General features: G+C 43.1%; 2 protein-coding genes across 4 annotated transcripts in view; one reads left to right on the top strand and one right to left on the bottom strand.

Moving 5' to 3' along the window:
• Positions 1 to 11,401, top strand: part of LOC138959805 (myb-like protein Q) — a 21,574-nt gene extending 10,173 nt beyond the window's left edge. Inside the window, exons 2-7 of the mRNA XM_070331426.1 lie at positions 5,168 to 5,279; positions 5,821 to 6,028; positions 6,369 to 6,726; positions 7,654 to 7,693; positions 8,723 to 8,747; positions 10,592 to 11,401. Coding sequence (XP_070187527.1) covers positions 5,168 to 5,279; positions 5,821 to 6,028; positions 6,369 to 6,726; positions 7,654 to 7,693; positions 8,723 to 8,747; positions 10,592 to 11,089 — 1,241 coding nt within the window. The 3' untranslated portion in view covers positions 11,090 to 11,401. The remainder of the gene's footprint in view (positions 1 to 5,167; positions 5,280 to 5,820; positions 6,029 to 6,368; positions 6,727 to 7,653; positions 7,694 to 8,722; positions 8,748 to 10,591) is intronic.
• A 3,386-nt stretch (positions 11,402 to 14,787) lies between these two features.
• On the bottom strand, positions 14,788 to 25,558 carry LOC138959804 (innexin unc-9-like). Of its 3 annotated transcripts, none has more exons than XM_070331424.1 (6): positions 25,188 to 25,558; positions 18,491 to 18,626; positions 17,816 to 18,043; positions 17,200 to 17,410; positions 16,423 to 16,694; positions 14,788 to 15,887 (listed from the first exon to the last, which is right to left on the bottom strand). In XM_070331424.1, exons 1-6 carry the CDS (start codon positions 25,199 to 25,201, stop codon positions 15,423 to 15,425), a joined length of 1,326 nt encoding a protein of 441 aa, XP_070187525.1. In that variant the 5' UTR covers positions 25,202 to 25,558; the 3' UTR covers positions 14,788 to 15,422. The 3 variants fall into 3 exon arrangements, with proteins under 3 accessions (XP_070187525.1, XP_070187526.1, XP_070187524.1); XM_070331425.1 differs by lacking the exon at positions 25,188 to 25,558 and adding an exon at positions 23,233 to 23,428; XM_070331423.1 differs by lacking the exon at positions 25,188 to 25,558 and adding an exon at positions 21,523 to 21,783.
• Between the last annotated feature and the right edge of the window lie 1,942 nt (positions 25,559 to 27,500).

The raw sequence follows: 27,500 nt of genomic DNA, 5'->3' as shown, positions 1-27,500 counted from the left end.
ACTAGGCCAACCGAGACAGACAGGTAGACGAGGCGGTTCATACACAGACAGGCGGAAGGACAGAAACTCACGCTAATGTGCAGATAAATGGATACATAGACAGCCAGGCAGCCAGACAAGCAGCCAGACAAATAAGCGAGAAAGGAGATAGGCAGACAGGCAAACAAAACAAGTCGCGTAAGGCGAAAATACAATATTTAGTCAAGTAGCTGCCATTTTTCAGCAAGACCGTATACTCGTAGCATCGTCAGTCCACCGCTCATGGCAAAGGCAGTGAAATTGACAAGAAGAGCGGGGTAGTAGTTGCGCTAAGAAGGATAGCACGCTTTTCTGTACCTCTCTTTGTTTTAACTTTCTGAGCGTGTTTTTAATCCAAACATATCATATCTATATGTTTTTGGAATCAGGAACCGACAAGGAATAAGATGAAAGTGTTTTTAAATTGATTTGGACAATTTAATTTTGATAATAATTTTTATATATTTAATTTTCAGAGCTTGTTTTTAATCCGAATATAACATATTTATATGTTTTTGGAATCAGCAAATGATGGAGAATAAGATAAACGTAAATTTGGATCGTTTTATAAATTTTAATTTTTTTTTACAATTTTCCGATTTTTAATGACCAAAGTCATTAATTAATTTTTAAGCCACCAAGCTGAAATGCAATACCGAAGTCCGGGCTTCGTCGAAGATTACTTGACCAAAATTTCAACCAATTTGGTTGAAAAATGAGGGCGTGACAGTGCCGCCTCAACTTTCACGAAAAGCCGGATATGACGTCATCAAAGACATTTATCAAAAAAATGAAAAAAACGTATGGGGATTTCATACCCAGGAACTCTCATGTCAAATTTCATAAAGATCGGTCCAGTAGTTTAGTCTGAATCGCTCTACACACACACACACACGCACACACGCACACACACACACACGCACATACACCACGACCCTCGTTTCGATTCCCCCTCGATGTTAAAATATTTAGTCAAAACTTGACTAAATATAAAAAGAGAGATGTACTTCTTCTTCTTCTTCTTCGTTCATGGGCTTAGACTCCCACGTTCACTCATGTTTTTAGCACGAGTGGATTTTTACGTGTATGACCGTTTTTACGCCACCATTCAGGCATCATACGCCGATTTCGGGGGAAGAGAGACATACAAACATTGCTTCTTTCTGCATAGCTCATTCAACGCCGGAGTTGACTGTTGGCATTGTTCATTTTTTGTTTTGAAATTAATTCCGATTGTTTTAATGTAGGCTAGTAGTGTTGTGTATCCTTTAACTTATAAATGCAAATCAAACAGCGAGAGTCAACGCCCTTTTATGATTAAGTTTATGCGCAACCATGCTGGTATGCAAATTGTTCTTCAGATTTCAGCGGCGTCGCTTGTTGTAATGTGGCAGGCAGGATATCTTGACTTATAACTTCATTTGTTTGTGTCCTTTATGGTGAATAAAAAACAAGTCGCGTAAGGCGAAAATACAATATTTAGTCAAGTAGCTGTCGAACTCACAGAATGAAACTGAACGCAATGCAACGCAGCAAGACCGTATACTCGTGGTCCACCGCTCACGGCATAGGCAGTGAAATTGACAAGAAGAGCGGGGTAGTGGTTACGCTATGCTGCATAGCACGCTTTTCTGTACCTCTCTTCGTTTTAACTTTCTGAGCGTGTTTTTAATCCAAACATATCATATCTATATGTTTTTGGAATCAGGAACCGACAAGGAATAAGATGAAAGTGTTTTTAAAACGATTTCGAAAAAAAAATTTTGATAATAATTTTTATATATTTAATTTTCAGAGCTTGTTTTTAATCCGAATATAACATATTTATATGTTTTTGGAATCAGCAAATGATGGCGAATAAGATAAACGTAAATTTGGATCGTTTTATAAATTTTTATTTTTTTTTACAATTTTCAGATTTTTAATGACCAAAGTCATTAATTAATTTTTAAGCCACCAAGCTGAAATGCAATACCGAACCCCGGGCTTCGTCGAAGATTACTTGACCAAAATTTCAACCAATTTGGTTGAAAAATGAGGGCGTGACAGTGCCGCCTCAACTTTCACGAAAAGCCGGATATGACGTCATCAAAGACATTTATCAAAAAAATGAAAAAAACGTTCGGGGATTTCATACCCAGGAACTCTCATGTCAAATTTCATAAAGATCGGTCCAGTAGTTTAGTCTGAATCGCTCTACACACACACACACACGCACACACACACACACATACACCACGACCCTCGTTTCGATTCCCCCTCGATGTTAAAATATTTAGTCAAAACTTGACTAAATATAAAAAGCGAAGTCGATCTACAACACCGCCTTGTCTGAGTGCGAGTCGGCTACAGTAACAACTAGTCGTACCAGTTAACGTTTGGTTAGAGACGACGCTGTAATCGACAGCAATAAGTACAAGCAGTTATCTTAGTTTACAGAGCTGTCTCATTAAAAGTACGAGTGTAATATAGCAATCATGTTCACCACAACAGAAGTGTCCAGGTTTAGACATGGCCTAAAAGCATCCCTCAACGAAATAATTCATTAAAACAATTCCAACCGTGCACAGAGAGCACCCAGGCTGTTTATCTATCTATATATATATACGACTTGTGTGTGTGTGTGTGTGTGTGTGTGTGTGTGTGTGTGTGTGTGTGTGTGTGTCCGCGATGCACGGCCAAAGTTCTCGATGGATCTCTTTCAAATTTGGTGGCCATATTCAGCCACACCCCGGACACAACCTGGTCGATGAGATATTTCAACACGTGCTCTCAGCGCGCAGCGCTGTGCGCGCTAAACCGATTTTGTTTTTGTTTTTTTGTCGGGATCCACTACCAGTAACTCTTCCTTATCTTCTCCAGTGTTTTCAGCCGCGATTATTTCCCTTCCTCCGCGTGGCGTCAATCCATATTCCCGTTTCTATTTTTAGAAGGTCACTGTCGACAACGCTCAATCCATATTCCCGTTATACTATTTTTACTCTTCTCCAGTGTTTTGCGCGTTATCTCCCTTCCTTCGTGCGGTGCGTTCGCCGGCGTACACCCGGCAAAGTCGGGTCCCCGGCGCAGCCGGGTATTCGGCTCGACTTCTTCCCGGCGAAGCCGTACCCGGCGAAGCGGGTATTCATCTAGTTTTAGATATGTGACCAAGTGGAGGGATGATCTCTTCCCATGCAATAGCCTGGCCAGATCTGAGATCGTGTTTTCACGAGAAGTAGTCTGCCTTTAACTGGGGTTTTTTCGCATGTCTATCGACAGTTGTTGACGTTTCTCTTGTTTCACTACATATGATATTAAACACCTAAATACACGTAGATCATATTTACTAGCAGTGGGTAAAGGTGATTGACTAAGAGACACAAAAACCATCCCGTCCTGAAGCCATTTTATATCATAAAAGACATTATGTTATTATGCTTCTCTTGTGCATGCATTTTGATGAACAATTGAACCGACGCGCACCAATATTTTACCTTAGCCACGAACCGTGACTTGAAATGGCCGTAGACACACCTAAAGACCCCGGTATAATACATTATGGGAAAATGCTCTTTAGTTTAGTGTGAATCAGACTATGAGAACCTATACGGGCGGCCGTTTTCAAGCGACAAAAATGAATAAGGCACTCTGACACACCCTTTTAAAACCATACGAGGCTTACTGTGTAGCACGGTCTTAGCTCTGAAGAAATTATTCAGCTAAATCGGCACCCAGGGGTATAAACGTTTTGACAGTGTCGAATGTCCGTGCATGGGCATCGTGACACTGCTTTCAAAGCTGTTGATGTTGTTGTTGTTGTTGTTGTTTGTTTGTTTTTTGTTGTTGTTGTTGTCGTTGTTGTTATTGTTGTTGTTGTCGTTGTCGTTGTAGTTGTTGTTGTTGTTGTTGTTGTTAGACCAAGGTCTGAATTTGGCTGATATTTGGTGACTATTAGGGAATGATTGCAGTAGTGGCTCCATGCATAATTATCCATTCAAACGCCCCGTTATGACGGCCTTTAAAGGCACAGTGCAGCTCACAGCCTTCGTTTTGCGTTTTGTTGAAGCTGAGTGCATTTACAGTTAAAAAAATCCTCCTATGGTAGTAAAACAAACCCAAAACTACCCAACGACGACATCTGTGAAGCTCGACAGTTTCTTGTTCACGCGAGTGCATAAATTAACCTAGTTATTACGTGGTGTTTGGTCGGAGTTCGATTCAACTGAGTGATTCCGGCCTCCATTTTGTTTTACACAAACTCATGATGACGTCTGACATAGTTTGCTTAGTGACGTGTCTTTTTGTGCATGATGTGGTGATCTACCTGATCTAAATTTAGATCCAAAAATAGGTCAAGACCAGCCGGGTCCGAGTACGAAATTAATTCATAAAAAAAAATCGCAGTTCTTGACTCTTTGGGTGCAAGTCAATGAAACTTGGTAGTTCTTCTAACGGATAGCTGCCTGAGGTATGACTAAAAGCCCCAGGGGCTCGAGCTCCGTGCACCTGGATTTGACAAGTTCAGTACCTTTCAGCAAGCAGTTTAGACGGGTGATTAAGTGGGGCGTCGGGGTCGTGTGAAAGAAACATAACCGATCTTTAAATGTTTATCGTGCGAAAGTGAAAATGCACAGCGTCTAGCTTTTTCGACTGTAAGCTTATTTCTTTGGCCTCTTGGATGATTTTCTGTCTCATAAGATTTTGTTTCTCTGTGTTTTGCTGCGGTTGAAGCGAGAGTGTTGGTATGCTTGGTGACAGTGTTGGTAGTAATGGAGCCGACAGTCACAGCGACGACAACTTATGGGGTTAATAACGACAGTAATGATAATTACAGCGACTTCGACGTTGAAGTTAATGAAGCAGATTACAAATCCGTTCGGGATGATGAAGTAATAATGGGACTTGCGATGACGAGGATGATGATGATGGTGACGACGATTATATAGGGATGAAGAAGAAAAACAAGACGACAAGAACAACGGTGCTGATGACTGTGACGACGATGGCTGCGAATTCGACACAAACGATGATGATGATGATGATGATGATGGTGATGATGGTGATGATGAAGATGATGATGATGATGATGACCATGATGATCATGATCATGATGATCATGATGACCATGATGATGATGATGATGATGATGATGATGATGATGATGCTTCAGGTGTGATGGCAGAGCAACTGGACTCAGACCTGATAGGGGTGGTGGTGGCGGCAGTGTGTATCGGCGTTCTCAGCATCGTCATCATTGTCTTCATGGCCTACTGCTGCTTCAGGTATAGACACCCGTTGTCCTAACCTATCTCCTTGCAAAGTTAACCTTAACAGTGGCACACCCCTTCCCGTGTAAACGATTCGGATCTCCATCTTAGATCTTGCCAGGCTTTTACAAGGGGTATGGCCATCACTCCACCTCCACACACACCACAAATCAACTGCCTGTGAAGGATTTTGTTGTTGTTGGTATGAATCAATTTCCTACATGACGTTAGTGTCAATTAGGCCAAATTAATTCATTAATAATCCCCACTCTTCAACGGTAGCAGCCAGGCAGTGTCATGAGGGTAGTTGCCCTGTACGGGGATTTCCTCGCGAATTTATGAAGAAGAAGAAGAAAAAATCTCATCTCATTTTTGATAAAGCTGATTCTGTGCCTGTTCGTTTTTTGTTTGCCCCTATGATAGCCTTGTATAGTTTGTCCATTGGACGGTATTGAAACAGAACTTCTTTCTTCGTTTTAGCTTATCATCATATTCCCCTTTTGCTTTGACAACCCCTAAAACAACATCTTCTATGCAGAACTTTGTTTTCTTCCAGGCGGATCGAATACGACAGGAAGTCGGTGCTGGTGCGGAAGAACTCAGAGAGCGTGTCAACCGGTATCGCTCCGCGATGGGCACCGAACATGGTGCCCTCCAACAGGCCCGTCTACAGCGTGCCCGCCGAGCCCGTCATGTATGCTGTGCCCGCTAACTACTACTTAGGGCACTATGCCCCGAAGTTTATGGACGCTGAACAGATGCATGTAAGTTTTGCTATGCTAGTACGAGCGTAGAATCGCTGGTCTTCCTTTGTTGTTAAAGGCACATTCCTTCCCGGGTTTCATGTATAATAAAGGGTTATCTTAGAAATTAGCACACTACGTCCTATTCAGTTCGTTTTTCTGGCCTTGGCATCCCATAAACTTACAGAAAAGTTCACTTTAAAAACATTCGTTTAATTTTTTCAAGGGGTTGACCCCAGTCTTAAATGTATACTTCTGTTACGTATACTTCTGACGTTAAACACTACACTGACGTGAAGTTGAAATCTTGACCTCAAATTGACCAGTGTCTTATCTATGTTGTTCTGTTCTCTCTCTCCAGTACATGCAGCCTTATCAGTACGGATACGATGCGAGAGGAGGGGAGGGAGACGATGAGGAAGAACATGCACGAAGAGCGCAGGATTACCAGGAATATTTGCGTCAGCGTGACGAACAGTTTCGTCAGCATGAAGGACAATTGCGTCAGCACGAAGAACAATCGCGTCAGCACGGAGAACAATCGCGTCAGCACGGAGAACAATCGCGTCATCACGAAGGACAGTTGCGTCAGCATGAAGAACAGCAGCACGTGCATCATCCGGCTGACGTCACCAATGTGACGCAAGTGGAGACCAACGAGTCACAGCCCAACGGTCAGGTGTCCGGTGACTTCTCGGCGTCCAGTCTCAATTATAGAGGTACATTTCCTGTTGTTACGGACGAGTTTGACCTTATTAAATATTATTAAATTTTATTTGATTATTTATAAATTTTGTAAAGGGGTTGATACGACGTGTGTTTAAAAAAAAATTAAAGGGGGTGGGTCTGGGGTGGGGGTGGGAAGGGCGGAAGGGGACTGAGTGGGAGGAGGGATGGGGAGGAGGGATTTTATCGTCATTTAACATTTACAAAAGCATAATAAATACAACTTTTTGCGAAACAAGCAAATAAACAACTGTGCCGTCGATTGAGACTCTAAACTAGCAAAACAAATACTTCTTTTTTGGCTCTTATAAATCTTTCGGGTTTTGATAAGTGTTACAATATTGGATGTTGCGTACACGAATTTTTCTCTCCAACGGATTGGGTAACCTTATAACCAAGCTCAATGATTCTTTTCTTTTTGCCAGCTTTTCTAGGAATTAATGATGCCAGTTCTGGAGAGTCAATCCGGTGTTTTTTCTCAGCCTGTTCGATTTCGTATATATGGGTTTTTTTTGTCATAGAAGCTTTGAGTACCGTACTTGGTGGTGATGGGCAAACTTGATCAGAACTTGCCTGAGATGTCAAAAAATAACTTCGCTTTGAAGACACCACAATCAGCCGAAGGCTTGTTGTTGTTTCATGTTTATTAATCAATGTACATTTCAGGAATATGTCAACAGAATTAAACAATTTTTATGTCAATGTCACAGTGAGGAATTTTCCACAATTGTTGTAAATGTAGATGTGGAGAAAAGGGACACTTCCGAAGAAGACGAAGAAACAGAACTCAAAGTACTGTCAACAGAAACCAAAGAAGAAGAAGATGATGACGCAGGGATTAAAGAGGACTCGCTTTAGGTCAACGCTGGTAAACCTCGTGTTGTGCTTTACTTAGAGTCCTGCTTTTATGTGTGTTTCAGTTATCCGCAAGTCGCACAAACATGACAAGATGCCCGAATGGTTCGTAGATATAACTTTTTTGGTTGCTGTTTTTCCCTTATGTCTTTTAGTTGTTGTTTTGTGTGTGTGTGTGTGTGTGTGTGTGTGTGTGTGTGTGTGTGTGTGTGTGTGTGTGTGTGTGTGTGTGTGTGTGCGTGTGCGTGCGTGCGTGCGTGCGTGCGTGCGTGCGTGCGTGCGTGCGTGCGTTTTTGTTTAGTTACGCGTTCGTTTCATTCGTCCGTTTTATATTATCCCAGAATTTTCATTTTTCATTTCTATCCTTTTCTCTTCCTTTCTTTGTTTTGATTTGTTGGGGTGTGTGTTAGTATTATTTTCTTCATTCTTTTTCTTTATCTTGTCCACTGGTGTCTTTACATTTTCCGTTTCAATGTTGTTCTTTGCACATCTGTATATCTTCATCCGTACATTCCTCTTGTTGTTCCTTTCCTTCCAGCCCTAACCTCTGCCTTTTTTTCTGCTATTCTTGTTCTCACATCAAAAAGTTTGTAAAAAAAAAAAAAGTGCTTGAAATTAAAGTATCTGATAACGATGTAAATGCATGATGGGGCTTTCTGATTTTAACCTTATCACTTGTATAATATGTATTTAACTTCATATCATTCCTTCCTGATTAATGTGTATGAGCATACGCGTGTTTGTGTGTGTGTGTGTGAGTGTGTGTGTGTGTGTGTGTGTGTGTGTGTGTGTGTGTGTGTGTGTGTGTGTGTGTGTGTATGTGTGTGTGTGCGCGTGTTTGTGTGTGTGTGTGTGTGTGTGAGTGTGTGTGTGTGTGTGTGTGTGTGTGTGTGTGTGTGTGTGTGTGTGTGTGTGTGTTATCCTTTTATTTTAGTCACAGTAGTGTTTGACACTGTTGTTGCAGTATTTTACAGGGCAAACTCACATAATGAATTGAAAAAGTTTTTTCTTTTCTTCGCTGTATAAATGAGTATCACCTTTACATGAGAAACTCTTGCTGTTTTGGTAGATAGTTTAAAAAAAAATGCACTGTTTCATGGCAGATAGACTTGTTTTATTCTTGGTTTCTTGCAGGCTTAGAAAAGATTACGACGAAAATGTAAGTAGACACTTTGTTGTTTTGGTTCCAAGTTTTTTCGTCATCAACATTTTGCTCATTGACTACATTGCCAACTTACACCTCATGACATTCGGCACTTTCCCCTATAGCTTAGTGCTACGAAATGGAGGTATGAAACAGCACAAATGAAATTTAAATGGTGTGTTTTCACTTTGAGCTGTCTTTCCCGGCTGACCGAAAGAGAGCAACTACAAGAGCAGCGCTCGCCATTTCCAAGTATATGCTAATTGTCCGGTACTAATTGAATGCTCATCAATGAATTCAAACCGGTTGTCAACAATTTTATAACCCACCACAGTGAACGAAACTGGTGATTAAACAGCGCCACACCACTGCAAAAGTCGATCAACCAAATAATCATCAGTCAACCGAATCAAGCACGCCAGAGCAGGCCCGCCGCTGTAACCAAATTAGCCACTTGTGTTCCGTATTGAAAACAGCCTGCACCTCAATTCTCACTGGAGCCGTCAACAATCCGCGACAAAAGCATTGCCATGTTCCTGAGGGCCAGGTCAATATGTTAGCGAAATCGCAACATGGTTTTAATCAATGCTCGTTCGCGGAGAGACATTTTTGTGTGTGAACTGAAGCGCAGGGTTGCATCGTCAGCCACCCGTGTCCATGCAACTGTTGGGGAAATAGCGTGTGAAGTGGAACAGTGTGTCATCTAGGTGTATTCTACCTTTTTAATGGCTTCAGATCTGAGTGGTTTTGGACATTGTATTTTATCTTATTTTTTGGTTTGGGAGGGCGAGGGAAAGGGTGGGAGGGGGGGGGAGAGGGTAAGGGGGTGGGGTGGGAAGGGGTGTTTTGCACGATAACCCGTGACTCAACAATTTATATTTGTATTTTAATGCACATCTAGCACTGCACGTCTTTACCACGTCTTTGACACTGTAATATGTGCAGTTCAATTCGGTTTATGTCACTTTCAATCTCTATTTATGCCATTCGCCTATTCACTTAATCAATGATCAGGCACACCTTCTGCCTTTCACATAAGCCTTTCTAAGGCTGTTTGGCGGCGTTGCGTTTGAATTGATTTCAGCCAGATATGTTTTGGGGAATAATATCCTTTTGGGAATGCAGGTTGTCACTTGTGCCTGTTCTGTCGGGGAAGATTGTATGTAGCCTGTCACGACTTGCTGGAATTATTAGACATCCCGTTACTTTTTAAGTTGTAGTAAATATAAAATAAGTGTCAATTAGCGTTTTAGGATATACTGTATATAGTATTTCACAAAACAAAACTGTCTAGTATTTCTCAGATATTTTTTCTTCTCAATTTGAAAAACAAAACATGATCTGTTAAGATACATGAAGTAAGTCATCTCGTTGATGATTCTATTTTCTTCGCACCGAGGTTGAACATTTTTTGATTTGATCGTGCGGACTTGTAAAGTCTTTGTTCACTTCACACAATTTCATTCGTTTTGAAAAAGAGTATTTCACATGCGTGCAGTGTGTGTGTGTGTGTGTGTGTGTGTGTGTGTGTGTTCGTGCGTTGGTGCTTGCGTGCGTGTGTGCTCGTAATCATCAGTAGGACTGTATAGCTGGGTGTGCTCTCGCACAGAAAAACCAAACTGATATGATCTGTTGTGGGGCATCAGGGGGAGGACTTTGTGGTGATTCTTGTCCCCCTTTCCCCCAATCCCCCCTTTTTTTTACGACGCGGAGTTAGGAGGCAGCAACATTATTGAACTTGAATTCGTGCGAAGAAGAGCATAACTGAAGGGCTCTAATGAATTCAAACCATATGCCAAAATTCCCGAAAACTGTGAAACACACTCATTGTTTACATTGCCCTTTATGTTCATTAACAGGAGCAGAGCATGGACGTAGGAGACGATGTCAGCATAACGTCATCAGCAGGCTCCACTCGCCAGAGAATATCCCTAGGAGCAGGTACCCCCTTGACAGCAGTCCGAGCCCAGGTGTCCCCGAAGGACAGCGTCCTGGATTTCGACGACGTGTTGCACGTGGCACGCGACTTCACCATCGTGGATTACGTGGAAGCCGAGCAGCCCAGGGCATCCTCCGGGGCCTACGGGGTGGAGGACGACTCCCAGGGCTACCGCATCAACACCCACACCACCGCCACCTCATCGGCCACCGCCTACCACGCCCAGCGCCTTGTAGCAGATACCAGCCAAGCCAGCGAGAGTAGCACCTACGTCCCCCCGGCCTCCACCTCCACCCCCAGGGCCCCTCCCGAGGTGATGGAGGACATCGAAGACCACTACAGGATGAGGCGGGCTGGGGAGGGGTCCGCGCCCGACTTACCGGGCTCTGAGCGACAGGCGACCGATGTCCAGTTTTAGTTGTGGATTCACTTGCGGAGCCATGGGTGGGCGAGGTATCGACTCGCCCTCTTCCCAATTTGCCCCCGCTTTTAAGCAGCCATCTTTAAAGCCTGATATGAATTGGCTTAAGTTGACCTTGCGAAGTCTACTGCACGAAGCTCGCTGCACGAAGCTTTAACGCTGAATTTTCGGTAAAAAGACTTCGCGGTCTGCGTAATTCCACACAAAAAGTCTGCTTGAAAACAAAATGTCGATGCCACCCAACACCCTCAGATCGCTGACAGTCTTCCTTGGTTGAGATCTGTACTGCCCCCCCCCCCCCCCCCACCCACCCCCGCGAACCCTCCACATACTGCTTCTGGTACAGCGATATGCAACCGAAGCTGAGCATTATGCATGATGTGGTTGTATGGTAATGCGTGTGCTTACTTTGTCTCCGTATCAAACACCCCAGCGAGGACGCGGTATAGGTTTCCAACTTAAAGTACGCACTCGACTGAAGCGCTGTAAACATCGACATCTTAAAGTCAACATGTGTGCAAAATGCTCTGTTTGTGAGCAGACTTAAAAAAAAACAAATAAAAAAAAATACTTTTGAAAAAAAGCCAGCCTGGAAGATTTCTCCCAAACCTGCTCATGTGAACGTCCCACCTGATTATCAACCTTCCTCGGAGATTCTTCTATCTGATTCGAAATCCTAGTTGAACACTGCCCGATTTCCATCCAATTTTTAGGCTTTCCTTCTTCGCTCTTTTAGGAAGCACGCTCTTCGACTGGAAGCTAAATCTAGCGCAGTATTGGTACGCTGACATTCCACTCCATCTAACGTCTTGCCACCCCACTCCATCTAACGTCTTGCCACCCCACTCCATCTAACGTCTTGCCACCCCACTCCATCTAACGTCTTGCCACCCCACTCCATCTAACGTCTTGCCACCCCACTCCATCTAACGTCTTGCCACCCCACTCCATCTAACGTCTTGCCACCCCACTCCATCTAACGTCTTGCCACCCCACTCCATCTAACGTCTTGCCACCCCACACTTTCGAAGGCACCGGAAAGACACAAGGAAGACTCTGATCATTTGAAACAAATTCGCATGGCGACAAAATGGCGACAAATTTCGCACCGAAAAAACCACCCCTCCACAACAATCAAAAGACATTCAAAAACATTGGTAATGCATGCACTCCTATCAGTTTTCTTTTATAGGCGATGATCTGTCGTCCTTGCGATGTGCTAAAACATCCGACTTTGATGGAATTGTTACACGTAAAAATCCACTCGTGCAAAAACACGAGTGTACGAGGGAGTTTCAGCCCACGAACGCAGAAGAAGAAGAAGATGGAATTGTGTATGTAGTCACAAACACTATATTTCTGAGGTTTTAACTGGGGACACCATGATTAAGAATATAGCCTCAGTTTTATCGGACATTTTTATAATGAAATCTACATGGGAAAAACGGGAAACTGAAATGACAGCATTTTTGTAAGGCTTACAACGTTTCTTGTACAGAATTGTACAGCTATAAGGACATGGCGTTTTCGTCAGCAATGACACCCTTTGTTTAATTCTGCAGATGAACCAATTGAACTATTCTGCCGAGATAGTGTTTTTGTGTATGTTAATATTGCAACTGTCATCGAATTTTTGTTCAAATTTATATTTTGTGTAGAAAATGTGCTCACCTACACTAGCGTCAACTGAGGATGGACGTTCGTGTACTTGATGCAAATGTCGAACGTTTTGTTTTTATCGTAACTATGTGTGTTTTGTTCATCTGAAATAGAGAAGCAGAATACACGGCGTGTGTGTGCCCTTCGCTTGCCTATCATAGAACGGCTTTCATAAGAAAAGTTAAACCTGTAATCCTTCCATTTGATCTCAAATAGTTCAGACTATTTTCTCGCAGTATAAGCCTCTCAGTTTCCATAGCAATAATCTGCTTAATTAAGTATATGATTCGTTGTTCAGATTTTCACCAGAAGATTTTTATTTAGAATGATCAATACAAGATCCTTCGAATTTTTAGTAGGAATGGTTATCTCTTCTTCTTCTTTAAGGAAAAAGTAAATGTTTATGCCCTGTTTTGCGAAAGTATAATTGGCAAGTAATAACATTTTCTACTTTCCATGCTGCTTGTTACTATCGTTTGAATTTTTCAAATTTGATAACCCTTGAGAATTGTTGACTCAAATTTTCGGAATGCGTTAACCGTTTTGGAATCATATATATATATATATATATTAGCTTGTGTGATATCTTTTGTACAATGAATGATACAACTATCAATGTTTGGAGTTGAATGAAGCATTTTAATTTTGTGTTTTAACATGTAACATAAAAGAACGCTCGGTCCTTCTCCATTTTGCCTGAGTAAGGTGGGTAATTTATACAACCATGAAAAACAAATCAGGAGAAAGCAGGTTATAAGACTTTTGGTCCGCATTATCAAAATGATAAGCGACATAAGTGGTGAAAATACTGTTCATGTGATATTGCACTGTCTGTTTTTATAAAAGAGCAGGAATGATATCAAATGATAGGGTCAGTAAATTTTGCAGTGATTCAAGTTGAGTATTTTATTGATTTGTTTTTTGCGCATATGTTGCATTTCAGACTAGAATGTCAGTGATCCTATCCCATACTTTGCTTTTGCACTTTTATTTCATGTTGATCAATTTTGTGTGCGTGTTTCAATCTGCACATTATCTGAATGGGAACCTATATGCACACTGAGTCTTCGATGGCTTCCTTTCTCCTCTATTTCATTTCGCTTTGAAAACATTCGCGTTGGTTTATAGTTACTTCTGTTCACAGACTGAACCTGTAACGTGATCGTTGCTGAAAACACGTCGAATCAGGGATGTTGCTGGGATTTTTATTTTGTTCGGCAAATGTACCAAAATGTTCAGAACAGTTATGGCAAATTTCGGAAGATTTATGCAGTCTATGGCGTCTGTTATACCCCACGGTGAAAAATCTTTATAATGCTGCTGAATTGACGCAACGTTTTCGGTAAATTGAACGAAGTTTCGGTGTTTCGCTGACTGCCAACACCAAACGACATCTCTGTGAATAGTTGAACTGCCAGACTGGGGCAGGGGAGGTAATGTCTGTCTCACGAAACATTTTCGATCCGACATTTCATACACTTTACAACCGTCTAGACTGCTGCATAATTATTCTGCTAAATCGTATAGTCTTTTCGTACAATTATTCGCAGATCCGTTCAGGTGTGTACGAGTATGCTAATGTTAACACCCTGTGAGACTGAGTGTTTTTATGTCAGTGTTTGAAAAGCATTTTACTTGCTGTATATAACGTGCAATTGAATTCAAGTTGGTATACTATATTGAATGTTTGTGATACGTTGTGTTGAAATTGTCAACTAACGAATGTCTGCTGTACATAATGTGCTATTTAGATTAAGAGAGCAAACTTTTTGTAGTTACAGACCATATGATATGCTTTGTAGATACTATTTGAAATGCTTATGGTTTATTTGATACAAATATTTCAATTTAAGTATTTCACTCAGTGCATTTTGTGTTGTTGTTGTGATGGTTGTGAGCGAAGAACACACACACACACACACACACACACACACACACACACACACACACACGCGCGCGCACACACACACACACTGACAGACACCACACACACACACTGACAGACACACACACACACACACACACACACACACACACACAGAAACGAGATAATTATTTTCAAATAGTGAGTTGAAAGCCCGAAACAATATATATAGTACAATTGCAGGCAATCGACCAGGCAACTTTACGTGACACAATGCACCACACAGTAAACCACTGTTTGGGCATTGCTGATGTAAAAACAATATTAAAGTAGTGTGAATGAAAGACATCTGTAATGTGAGCCCAAAAGTTGGCTGAAAATTAGGAGAATAAAAGCCTGGGGGTCCAGGGGATCCTTCAAAAACTTGGAATATCTTACCGGGTTTTGACACAGCTTGGAGCCACTTCATTAAAGTAAACAAACAAACTTACACATTTTTAAAGTTTCCAACTAACGTTTTGTTCAAAATCCGAAAACTTGTCAAAAATCGGAATTCCGGATGTAACTTTCATCCCTGCTGTCTCCACTCACGTGTCCGGGGCCAGTCACGTGCTCTCCTTACTCAACTTTGATCCTAGCGCTGAGGAACAGCAGTTCTCATTACGGTTAAGCACAGATGAAATGTGCTTAGATCCTGCTGTTCTCTGTTTTATGCACACACATACATAAAATCGCCGGGGTACGTCACTAAAACTGTTTGGTTTTTGGCCTGAAGCTGGCAAACGCTACCAGGCCTGCCCGCACCACCTACGCTACAATTTCAACCTGATCTTTCATGCTGTCCACCTGGTTGAACTCGCTCTCCTCTTGGGTCAGCTCCAAGGTAAAGGCGGCGTTCCTGGCCTGAAAATTGTCCCACAGATGCTGCACTAACTCTTTAACCACCATGGGACTTGTGTTCGCTTCAATCATCCTGAGAACAAACATTCCATCCTCCCGCAGATAGCTGCCCAGGAACCTCTGCCCCGAGCGATCGTCATCTTCCTTTTTGGCGGGGTACGTCAAAGACCGCATGTACTTGCGCGCGAAAAAGTAGGGCGCGCAGCCGCAGACGGTGTGGACGGCCCACGTGACGAGGGTGGCGACGGTAAGTATGGCAAGCATGACGAGCCAAAACCACTGAATGACGAAGAGTTTTTCCAAGATCATGTTGACGGTGAGTACGCACTGCACCGGATGGATTTTGCTGTCGTCTGTAGCTGTCTTGTTTGTCTGCAATAAGTAATGAGAAGGTGGAAATAAGTATAATGATCACAACTGAGAAAACTTCACGGAACTTCAGTTGGGGGCTGGGGCGCTGGTTGGTCAAAACTGAGCTCCGTCAACAAGAAGGAAAGAAAAAACTTAAGTGTCCCAAACTCAAGACAGATTCCTAAACATGTCAATTGGGATTAAAGAAAGACGGAAGAAGAGTTTCATTGGTACTGGGAATCAAATCGTTCTGTCAACATTTGTGGGACGCAGCCGTCTTGCATCCTTTTTCTGTCCAGGTTTTTTGTCACGGTGCAGTCAGAACCGCTGTGCTTGGCCAAGCCTTGAAGGCGGAATAATTCTATTAAACGTCCGATCCTAAACGTAAAATAGTTCCGCTGCGATACAATCTCTCACCCGCCTCCTATGCACACTAAACGTGAACAATACCAACAAACATCGTCGGGCCACGTAATATAAGCGTTCGCTTGCGTTCGTGCCCCTACCTGGTTTTCCTTTTATTACTGTTTTATGAATCAGCTGAACAGCAACTCACCGTCGTTCCTTCAGGCTCGACTACGCCGTGCAGACGAAAGTCACAGATGAGCAAGCGCGGGAAGTTGACGGGGTCGTGCCAGTCGCCCTGGAAGAGCACCTGAGTCAGAACGGTGATCCCGTACCGCCAGAACTCGGCGTCCAGGAAGACGGAGAGGAGCACGAAGTTACACACCACGTTCAGCAGGTAAAGACTCTTCACACACAGGTAGACCACGCTCAGGTACTTGCCTGACCGTCGCCCGCAGCACTGGACCAGACACGCCAGCTTACCTGAGGGAGGTGAGAACGGTTTTGTTTAACAATAATGTGACAAGGATGACACATTTTCTGTGAGAGATGGTGGTGGTGACGATGATAAAGAAGACGATGATAAAGAAGACGACGACAACGACGACAACAACGACAACGACGATGACGATGACGATGATGATGATGATGATGAGGAGGAGGAGGAGGAGGAGGAGGAGGAGGAGGAGGAGGAGGAGGAGGAGCTGGACGACGGCAAAGGCAATGACTATGATGTAAATGAAGTATAAAAATCGTGAGATATAGAGGTGGTGGTGTTGATGATGAGTCTGGTTCAGATTTTGATGATGAAAACGAGTGATGAAACGTAAGCGTTAAAGCACGGATATTATTCCGGCAGCCCATCTGAGTGTTCAAGTAGACTCGTCATTAAAATGTCCTGGACGAATGCGAACAACGTTGTCAAGAAAAGACAGAAACAACACTTATAAGCATGTTGCACGTTGTGTAAATATCTACCCTTACTCACTGATTTCTCTGCCGAATATTTTCCTCGGAGTAGGCGTGCGGTAGGCGGCGAGCCAGGAGTGGAAGTACTGAGCAGCCTCGTCCATCTTGGCGCCTCGCTCCTCCTGGTTCAACTGGGCGTCGGTCAGCAGGTCTCTCAACTTGGTCAGGGAGGCTCCGGACTGGCGGTTGAGGCGACTCCATACCAGGCTGGGCATCTTGAACAGCATGGCCTTGAACGGATGGGTTTAAAGATGTGTGTTGGATAAATGAATGGAGGTATAGGCATGCATTTATCATCACCAGGCGACTTTGACAGAATCCCATGTCGAAGAAGGAAACATGTTTGAGGTTATATATCTGTGGCCCCAAAGCGACGGAACGGCAAGGAGTCTGCATACTTGCACATGGAGACAGACAGCTAGATAGACAAAGACATATGAAGACAGACATACAGACAGACAGACAAACAGACAGACAGGCAGGCACGCATTGACGGTTTAGATGTACGCTGAGATGCACATTGAAAGTCTAGACCTTCAATATGCATCTCAACGTACATCTAAGCCGTCAATGTGTATCTCAGGGTACGTGCACTCACAAAACTTTTCTCTACCCTGTGCTACATTCTCTCCTACCTGCAGCACAAAAATGAGAGTGGCCCATCGATAGAAGGCTGTACCGAAGTTGACCAGGCGACTTTTCTTCAGCTGTTGGGCAGCCTCTGTGCCGCTGATGCCAATCTCGTGACTGGAGTCAGGGTAGCGCAGTGGGTGCGTCCAGCAGTAGCCGTTGACGTGCTGCGTGTAGTGATCCTGGGGAAAAGTGGCAGGGGTCCAGCAGTTGATGGGGTCACCAGCGTATTCCTGTCAAAAAAAGCATTAAAAGAGAAGGTAGAAGAAAAGATGAAAGCAGTGTTACTTTTTTTGTTAAACCGACACCGAGCGTTTTGAATTGTTGGGTATTGCATCTCTTATAATACCACCGAACTTTAAAAACAACTTTTGTTTTAAATGTTTTGAAATACAAAGATGATAGCGTCGTTGTTGTGTTGATTTATTTGGCTATGTAAACTCATTTTTGTCGAACAAAGAGAGAGACAGAGAGAGACAGAGAGAGAGACAGAGAGATAGAGACAGAGACAGAGACAGAGACACAGACAGACAGACAGACAGACAGAGACAGAGATAGAAAAAGAGAAATCCCTGACAAACCACACCTACCCCTCTTTCATCAGGAAACCTGAGCATATTACCCTCAGATATGTTTCCAATCAGAACGCAAATGAATTACTGTCTAAATATGTTACTGACCAGCACCAAAGCACCACCGGCAAAGGTCAAGAGTAGGACGAGGGAAGCGTTGTGATGAAGTCTGTCCACAAAGTCGTCGTCCCGAGCAGGTGTCCGAATGAAGAGACTGGACACCCTGACCAATGCCCTCTCCATGCTGCCCACAGGTAAGACAGTTGTTTCGGTTAGGGTTTGTTATTTTCAGAAGGACTCAGAGAGAGAGAGAGAGAGAGAGAGAGAGAGAGAGAGAGAGAGAGAGAGAGAGAGAGAGGGAGAGAGAGAGACACAGACAGACCGACAGACAGACAGACAGACAGACAGACAAATAGAGAGAGACAGACAGACAGACAGACTGACAGTGACAGAGACAGAGACAGACAGATAGACAAACAGATAGACAAACAGAAAGGCAGACAGACAGAAATAGAGAGAGAGAGAGTCAGACAGACAGACAGACAGACAGAATTGAATTGAATTGAATTGAACTTTATTTAACACCGAATATGTATACCAGCGCTCATTGGTCTAAAACATATTTAAATATTGTGCAGCAAAGGGAAGCTACCCACGGGAAAATAATCATCGAATATCCTGTTATTAACCAATGAGCGCTGGTATGCATATTCGGTGCGGATACATGATTTGTCCCCAAGTGGATTAGCGGCTCGCGAACGAAGATTCGTCCAAATGATGGAAAATAACAACCTGCAGCGGACGGAAGCTGAAAACTAAAGGCACATAACAGTTCAAACAATCATTCAACTGTATTTATTTGACCTTACACAGACTAGGAAGAGGCAAACCGTCTTGAACAATATTTTTCCCCAGGAAGCGACTCCAAGAACACAGAAGACTCGAAGGTGAGTGACAGACCTTGTAGTCTTTCTGTGATAGTAGTAGTCCAGTGGACGATACCTTCCGCCTGTGGTCGGGTCGAGTCAGAGACTGACACGAGTCGGAGAACGACAGTAGTTTTCGTTCCTTCCGCGCAAACCTTACAGGAACAGACGGTGTTTTCCTTGAGCAGGGCTTCCAGGGTACCTTCCAGAGCTGTTGGGAGTCCATCAGCTGGCATTTTAGGAAAATATTGAGCGTTTTTCAGGTTAGAATCGAGAGCTCTAAGTTTTCCGCCCTGCTGCTCGAAGGTCTCGCGAGAAAGAGAAAGAGAGAGAAAAAAAAAGAAAGACTGACAGAGAGACAGACAGACAGACAGAGACAAAGAGAAGAGCGCGCGCGAGAGAGAGAGAGAGAGAGAGAGAGAGAGAGAGAGAGAGAGAGACAGAGACAGAGACAGAGAGGCAGAGATACAGACAGACAGAGAGAAGAGAGGGAGAGAAGAGAGAGAGAGAAGAGAGAGATACAGACAGACAGAAGAGAGAGAGAAGAAAGACAGACAGACAGACACTCGTATGGCAATAAGAAAACCAAAATGAATTTTCATAGCATTTATTTTGCATCAAAGCCCCAAAGGGGGTAGGGGAGATAAACCCGCGATAGTGGACATCAGAATAATCCTATGGTAATGTGGGATAACTCAAAAGAACGGCAAGAAATTCTTCTTTCGAACTACATTGATTTTTGTTTCCAATAAACTGCACAATTGTTGAGAGAGAAAATGTATTGACAATATGTCAGCAAATTGACAGTTGACTCCGTTTCAGAGATGGGTCATCATTGATGCCCTAATGACCTATTATGTTTATCAAGTTATATGATTCAAATGAAGGATAGTATTACTACACGGAGAACTGAAAAGTATACACATTTAATTATTTATACACGCTACGCGTGCAGAAATCACCAAAGAAGAATGCATTTTGCGTCAAAGCCAAATCTAGGGTAGGGGAGATAAACCCGCCATAATGTACGTCAGAATAATCTTGTGGTAACGTGGGATAGCTCAAAGGAACGGCTATAAAGTCTACTTTTGAACTGCATTGTACTTTATTTCCAGTATGTTGCACAATTTTCCAGAGAAAAACTTTATTGAAGATATTTCAGCAAATCGACAGTTCGCACCGTTCGAGATATGGTGGGTGCACGCGTGCCTTCACTGTGGTCAGAGTTTTGCGGTTATTGTCGTTCTGATTGTTGTATATCGTGCAGAAATCATTGTTGTCAACATACGCGAAAAGAACGATATCTTAGCTTAAGAAATAACGCCACAGTTGATCACCAAAGTTCATTAAAGTTTACGGACCGACCAAAAGCTAGTACAGAACACGATGGGGGTACCCTTCAAAATTAAGGTAGAAAACATAGCAGTCCGCAAAATATTTCTTGGTAACGTCAATTTTCGTGTTCTATACACCCTAAGGGTCCACAAAATCACTAAGAATTTTTTAACAGCGGGGGGGGGGGGGGGGGTGAAACACTTCTGGACTCAGCTCATGGACTAAAGAGAGAGAGAGAGAGAGAAAGAGAGAGAGGGAGAGAGAGAGAGAGAGAGCGAGATAGAGAGAGAGAGAGGGAGAGAGAGAGAGAGAGAGAGAGAGAGAGAGAGAGAGAGAGAGAGAGGGAGAGATAGAGAGAGCGAGATAGAGAGAGAGATATAAGATATCCCTCTCATTCCATCGAATCAGTTACGACGCCAGCAACAGCGACAAGGGCGACCGGAGCAGCAAATACCACCTGGCAACCATCGTCACAACAGCAACTGCCAATGCAAAGACACACAAACACCCAAGGCTTTACTTTATTTTGTGTTTAACGTCGTTTTCAACCGTTCAAGGTTATATCGCGACGGGCACACCCAAGGCACCCTGAATATTTCCTACAGAGAACAAATACAAACACTGGTTTTTAACACTGAAACTCACACCAGAAAGAAGAAACCCACCTGCACTATCGCATTCTTTTGCCCCCAAAAATAAGAAAAAAATATTCATTGCAGATTTCCTCTTCAATGCTTAAAAAACAAGTAAACAACAAATGAGAAATCTACAATTTATGTACTTCTTTCAGGTTTTACCTGTTAAAAAAAAAATCAAAAATCACACACACTTACACAAACCCAGTATGAAAATGGCAGACTGACAAAACATTATCCTTACGTGTCCATGCCTAGGGAAGGTATCTCACAACGGGTCTGCGAATCAACAGTCCTTTTGTTTTGCACATTAGTTTTTTTCATTATAATACTGCTTGTAGTGGAAGATGTCAAATCACACACAGACAGATACAAAACGAGAATGCGGAGTCGTAAACGTTGTCCTGACTCGTCGATGCGGCCTGCACATTACACTGAGCAAGCGACTGGATTGCGGAAGCAGCGCTTCGATCACTCTGCAAATTATTTATCAGTTCTACTTACAGCGGCAGAATCCTTTTTTTTTAAATAATTGATCCGTCCATGAAGGGAATCCAATGGTTTTCCCGACCACGGAGAGTCAGTCAAACTGCACTTACTGAGCAATACAATCATTATTTCTTCTTAATTTTTTTCTAAATTGTCCAAAAGAGAGAGAGAGAGAGAGAGAGAGAGAGAGAGAGAGAGAGAGAGAGAGAGAGAGAGAGAGAGAGAGAGAGAGATCCTGACTAAAAATAATTACCTCAGTAAAGGGAAAATCAATTGTGCTGAACATCAAAAACTTTCCGAATCAAACGTTTTAGACAATAGACAGGAGGAGAAAGTGGAAGGTTGTAGACAGTGCAAGTGGCGTATTTAAGTTTATACAAGCAGTCTCACGCCGGATAATGAACAAATATCCTCATCAATTCTGTTCATTAAAACCCGAGCCAAGTGTACAGTGGAATAGATACAATGGTCTAACGAAGGCGCGTTCCCTTACCTCTTGTTTACCCTCGAAAGCTCGTTGGAGTCAAGACTGATCGAGAAACAATTGATTGCGTAGCCAATCCCATGTCAGGATGACTTTCGGCCACAGCAATCTTTTTGGGAGAGAGAAAAGAGAAAGAGAGAGGGGGGGAGAGAGTAAGAAAAAAAGAGAGAGACTGAAGTAGTAACACACATACACGCGCTCACACCAACAGACACACACACAGACACTTAGACACACAGACACATACACACAGACACACAGATACACACACACACACATACACCACACACACACACACACAAGCACACCACTCACAACAGGGCCGGACCCAGGGGGGGGTTCCAGGGGTTCCGGAACCCCACCCCTGGAAAAAGCATGTACCTTGCTTTGACTTTTACTAGTTTTAGCACCAAAACAATGCTGCTCTTAACCCTCAAAACAAGGCCCAGAATGCACCAGATTGCACAGATTTTAACCGTTTTTCAAAAATTTTCCGGGGGAGCATGCCCCCGGACCCCCCTAGTTCGCGCGCCTGCAAAGCAGGCGCGCGCTTGTGGCTTCGCCACTTCGCTGATTTGCTCCCCCCCAAAGGAGGAACCCCCCCCTTACAACTCATTTGGTCCGGCCCTGCACAAGAAAGTGTTTATGCTTCAAGAATAGCGAGGAACCGCTGCTGAGTGAAGTTAAACATCTGTGGAGCAAGAGCTGCGTTGCCCAGAGAAAGTTGTACTTTATTCTGATAGTGTGCTTGAGTACTGTAACGAGGAGAGGAAATTTATACACCGTGTTTGGAATGTGAGTAACTACATCTTTGCTTATTAGAGCTTCACCCGATGACTTTCCCCCACCGTTATCCCTATTTCACAGATCGTTATTTTGTGTATCATTGTTCGTGCTGTTTATTTTCGTCGTGCTTTCCGGCGTTACATTTTGAATTCCAGTTTCAACTTTTTTGCCTTTATATAATGTTGACAGACTCACCTTCTGTTCGAGACAGGTAATTTGTCCCTGTGTAGCCCGATGCAAAGTTCATACGAAGGAAAACAACAACGAACACCGATATTTTACTTGAAGTAAATCCCTTCCATAATTGAGAATGTAAGACTTTTTTTTTTTACATATCGACACTACCAGTATTCGGTGACGGTTCTTTCTTGTCAGGTCTCGCGTCTTGTCGACTGTGATCTATATATATATATATACGTATACTAGCCGGGATTTGTGTGAATGGAGAATGTCAAACCCAAACTGTTCTTTGTGCTCAAGACAGGAGGAGTTTTTATAACCCAAGCTTTCCTGATCTGTATAGAAAGAGTGTGTGTAAATGAACCACATACAAACACCTCAAAGAACAGAATGCCCTCTTGTCTGGAACGTCAGTGCCGCTCGTTGTAGTACTATACAAAATGGACGTCTTGTCAATTGAAAGTCGAAATGTTGTGCATTCTTCATGCAAGGAAATGATCACCTGACACTGCATGGCAATGTTCCTTGTTTTTATAAGGACAGTAAAATGTTGAGTCTTGAGTCTTGATAGAAGAGAAGGAATTCAACAAGACTTGATTCAAATGTTGAAGCCGGATCTCTTTTTTAAAAGATCACACCGGACTATGTTGTATTTAATATTATGATAGTTTACGTCTGTTTGCTCCAGCCAATCTACAACCATCGGCTTTACTATCTTTTGCTTTAAACAACATTTTATTTATATATACACACACACACTCATGACAATACAACAACATGCTTGCATTAGAGCACAACCAGTTTAAAACATATAATAAGTGCGCACATAATCACACCTATTGTTGCATGGCGGGATATTATGATCTTTTGATTCTCCCACACAAACATTTGATAAATCTCTTGTTTTTATGCTGATATCAAACGTTGAGTTTATTGTCAGTGATCCATTGAAGCCGATCATCCAGTTATTGTATTCAGAGTCGTAATGGTGAAAGGAGTATTGTTAGGGTTTAAACCGGGATATCTGAGCAACAGGCACATGAAACTTGGTGGCCGGGAGGCCGGGGTGGGATGGCTTTGTCGGTGGGGTTCTGGACTCTCCTACTGCCTTCGAATAAATAATTGTATAAGAAGGCGTGAAAAAAGGACACACACACACACAAACACCTCACACACACACACACACACACACACACACACACACACACACACACACACACACACACACACACACACACACACACACACGCGCACGCGCGCGCACGCGCGCGCACCCCCATACCTACTCACCCAGTGGCATGTGCCTGTTAACTAAACGCCGAGTGCGAACTGAATGTCACTGCCATACCTGTAAAAACGTGTCTTTCTCAAACTGTTAATCTATAACCCATGGGGCGTAAGAGCTCAGGACATTGTTTTGGGGCTATCTTGGACAACAAGAAGCATTGAATAAAAAAAAACAAATCGTCTTTCAGCCTGAAAATGGCTGATCATCGCAAGCTCATTAACATGCTGTAAGCTCATTAACATGCTGTATGTTCTTCAAGGCACTCCAACTCTCACAGACAAAAACCAACACAATAATCAGTTGGCTTTTATTCATGAACGGACCCCCATACCTACTCACCCAGTGTCATGTGCCTGTTAACTAAACGCCGAGTGCGAACTGAATGTCACTGCCATACCAGTAAAAACGTGTCTTTCTCAAACTGTTCCAGGTCGAGATTACTGCATGGTTGAGGAATAAAGACGTTCAACGGTTTCCCATTCAGCGACATTTCGTTTCAGTTATTTTGCATGTATAGCAAAGTTAGGATGACCCAGTTTTTAGCACACTTAAAAGTGTACACAACCAACAACATCATCGGATCCTACAGGTGACATATATGCCCTCAGTTGCCACTCCGGGCGTACAACAACAGCAAAAATCTAACTTTCACTTTACGAGCACACAATCATCTCTCACATACCTTGCGTAAGCCATCTTTGTAATATGTTGTTCGGCATGCAACCGCTGACATTAAACGACTCTTGTTCACTGCCAGGACATCAAACATCAAGTCACCTAGGTGCAGACGACACAAAACATGCATCCGTCTTCCCTTCTCCCAAAACTTGCCCGGTCAGTTTTGGGTGAATGCATCCAGCAGTTGAGTGCAGTCGCAGGAGTGTAACCTACACCACATATAGTGTTCTCATGTATTAATAATCATGTATGCGTGTTGTTTTTCTATGTTGTGTTTAGTTTTCTTTTAAAATGTGTCATAAGGCAGAGTGTAATGCCTCTTTCTCTTTACGCGTCAGTGAATTGTCACAGTCTGTTGTCTCCAACTTGCTTGAGGACTTTTTATTTTTTAATTCCTACATTTCTTGTTTTCGTTGCACGCATGGGAAAATCGACGCCTACGATCATTGCATTTATATCCGTTTCTATCTCACTCAGTTCTGAACTTAGTTTCAGCTCTTTGACCAGATATATAACGCAATGCAACTGTGTCTCTGTGTAGGTACTACAGTATACTGTATTAGGATCTCAGCGCATCTTCTACCTCTTCAGATATTTGTTGTCGAGCAGTCATGGGTTGTTTACGGTTCACGAAACTACTGGGATTTTATTTCTACTTCACACTTCGATGATTTTCTAAGCACTAAGACAGGGCACATTCAAAACTGGAACCGGTGTAGACTGCAATCGTTATTCACAAACACTATAGAAAGAAACCAGCGCACACAGATCTACCACATTTCCTCCTCTCTTTGATTTCTTGGTGTAGGTATTGACAATTCTGCTGCAAGTGCAGAAACGCTGGAATCTTTCTAGAACTGATTGCAAAACAAACAACCGTTCCAGTCGACTGACCTGCTGTCTGGTGACAGTGCTGGTTGCTACGTAATAATTGATTTTTTTAGGCTGCCTGTTTGTAGTTCCAGCCGTTGTGTTTTGTTGTTGTTTTGTTAAAAATGAAAAGATATAATGCTCATAGTGAAAGAGAGAGAGAGACAGAGACAGAGACACAGAGAGACACAGACAGACAGACAGACAGAGACAGACAGACAGACAAACAGACAGAAACAGAAACAGACAGACAGACAGACAGACAAACAGACAGAAACAGAAACAGACAGACAGACAGACAGACATAGACACAGAGAGAGAGAGCGAGAGTGACACTAATAACAAAGGCAGAAACAGAGAGGGTACTAACACAGACAGAGACAGAACAAGAGACAGACACAGACACCAAGCACAGACACATGTGCAATCGCAGGCTGCCGGCACAGTAAGCAAAAAACAGACCGACGCACACCAGACAGACACAGACTGACGGACGGATAGGATAGACATGCACGCAAGACGTCAACAGTACTGCACTGGTTTGTAGCAGAAGAATATACTAAGCCGTACAGACAGAAAGAAAACGAACGAACAGCCGGAAAGACGGTAGGATCCAGTTAGACTATAGTTAGACCAGACCAGACCAGACCAGACCAGACCGCAGACAGACAAACAGACAGACAGGCAGACAGACAGGCAGACAGACGGACAGACAGATAGACACGCAATTTTACGAATTATTCAAACGCTGTGTTAGCTGTGTTGAAAGCATTTGACCACACACACACACACACACGCACACACACACACACACACATACACACACATACACACACACACACACACACGCACACACACACACACACACACACACATACACACACACACACATACACACACACACACACACACACACACATACACACACACACACACACACACATACACACACACATACACACACACACACGCACACACACACACACACACTGACACAAGCTTACGAAGTTGTTCAGACACAAAAATACAAAGTCATACAGATTCAGAAACAGACACATTGATACAGACAGACACACATTGATACAGACAGACACACATTGATACAGACAGACACACATTGATACAGACAGACACACATTGGCACACGCGTACGGACAAAGACAGAGGCACAGATCTAAACATAACAATTAAAGACACGCAGACACAGACAGACAGGGTGACTAACAGACAGACACATTTCGGTATCACCCTGCCCCTACCTGCCCCCACCTGCCCCTACACTCTCTCCAAGTTTTCGCTTTTTATCCTACATACGTGAGAGAGACCACTCATGAGATAACAATATCGTTCAAACCACGCGTGTGTATATCATGTAAATGAGGTCGTGTCCAATTAGTCTGGCAGGGACCTGCTTTTCCACTGCTTATGATGCCAAAGTCACCGAGAC

Source organism: Littorina saxatilis, linkage group LG2, assembly GCF_037325665.1.
Source record: "Littorina saxatilis isolate snail1 linkage group LG2, US_GU_Lsax_2.0, whole genome shotgun sequence".
Classification (NCBI taxonomy): domain Eukaryota; kingdom Metazoa; phylum Mollusca; class Gastropoda; order Littorinimorpha; family Littorinidae; genus Littorina; species Littorina saxatilis.
Note: the sequence above shows the minus strand (reverse complement) of the source record. Positions and strands in the feature narration are given on the sequence as shown.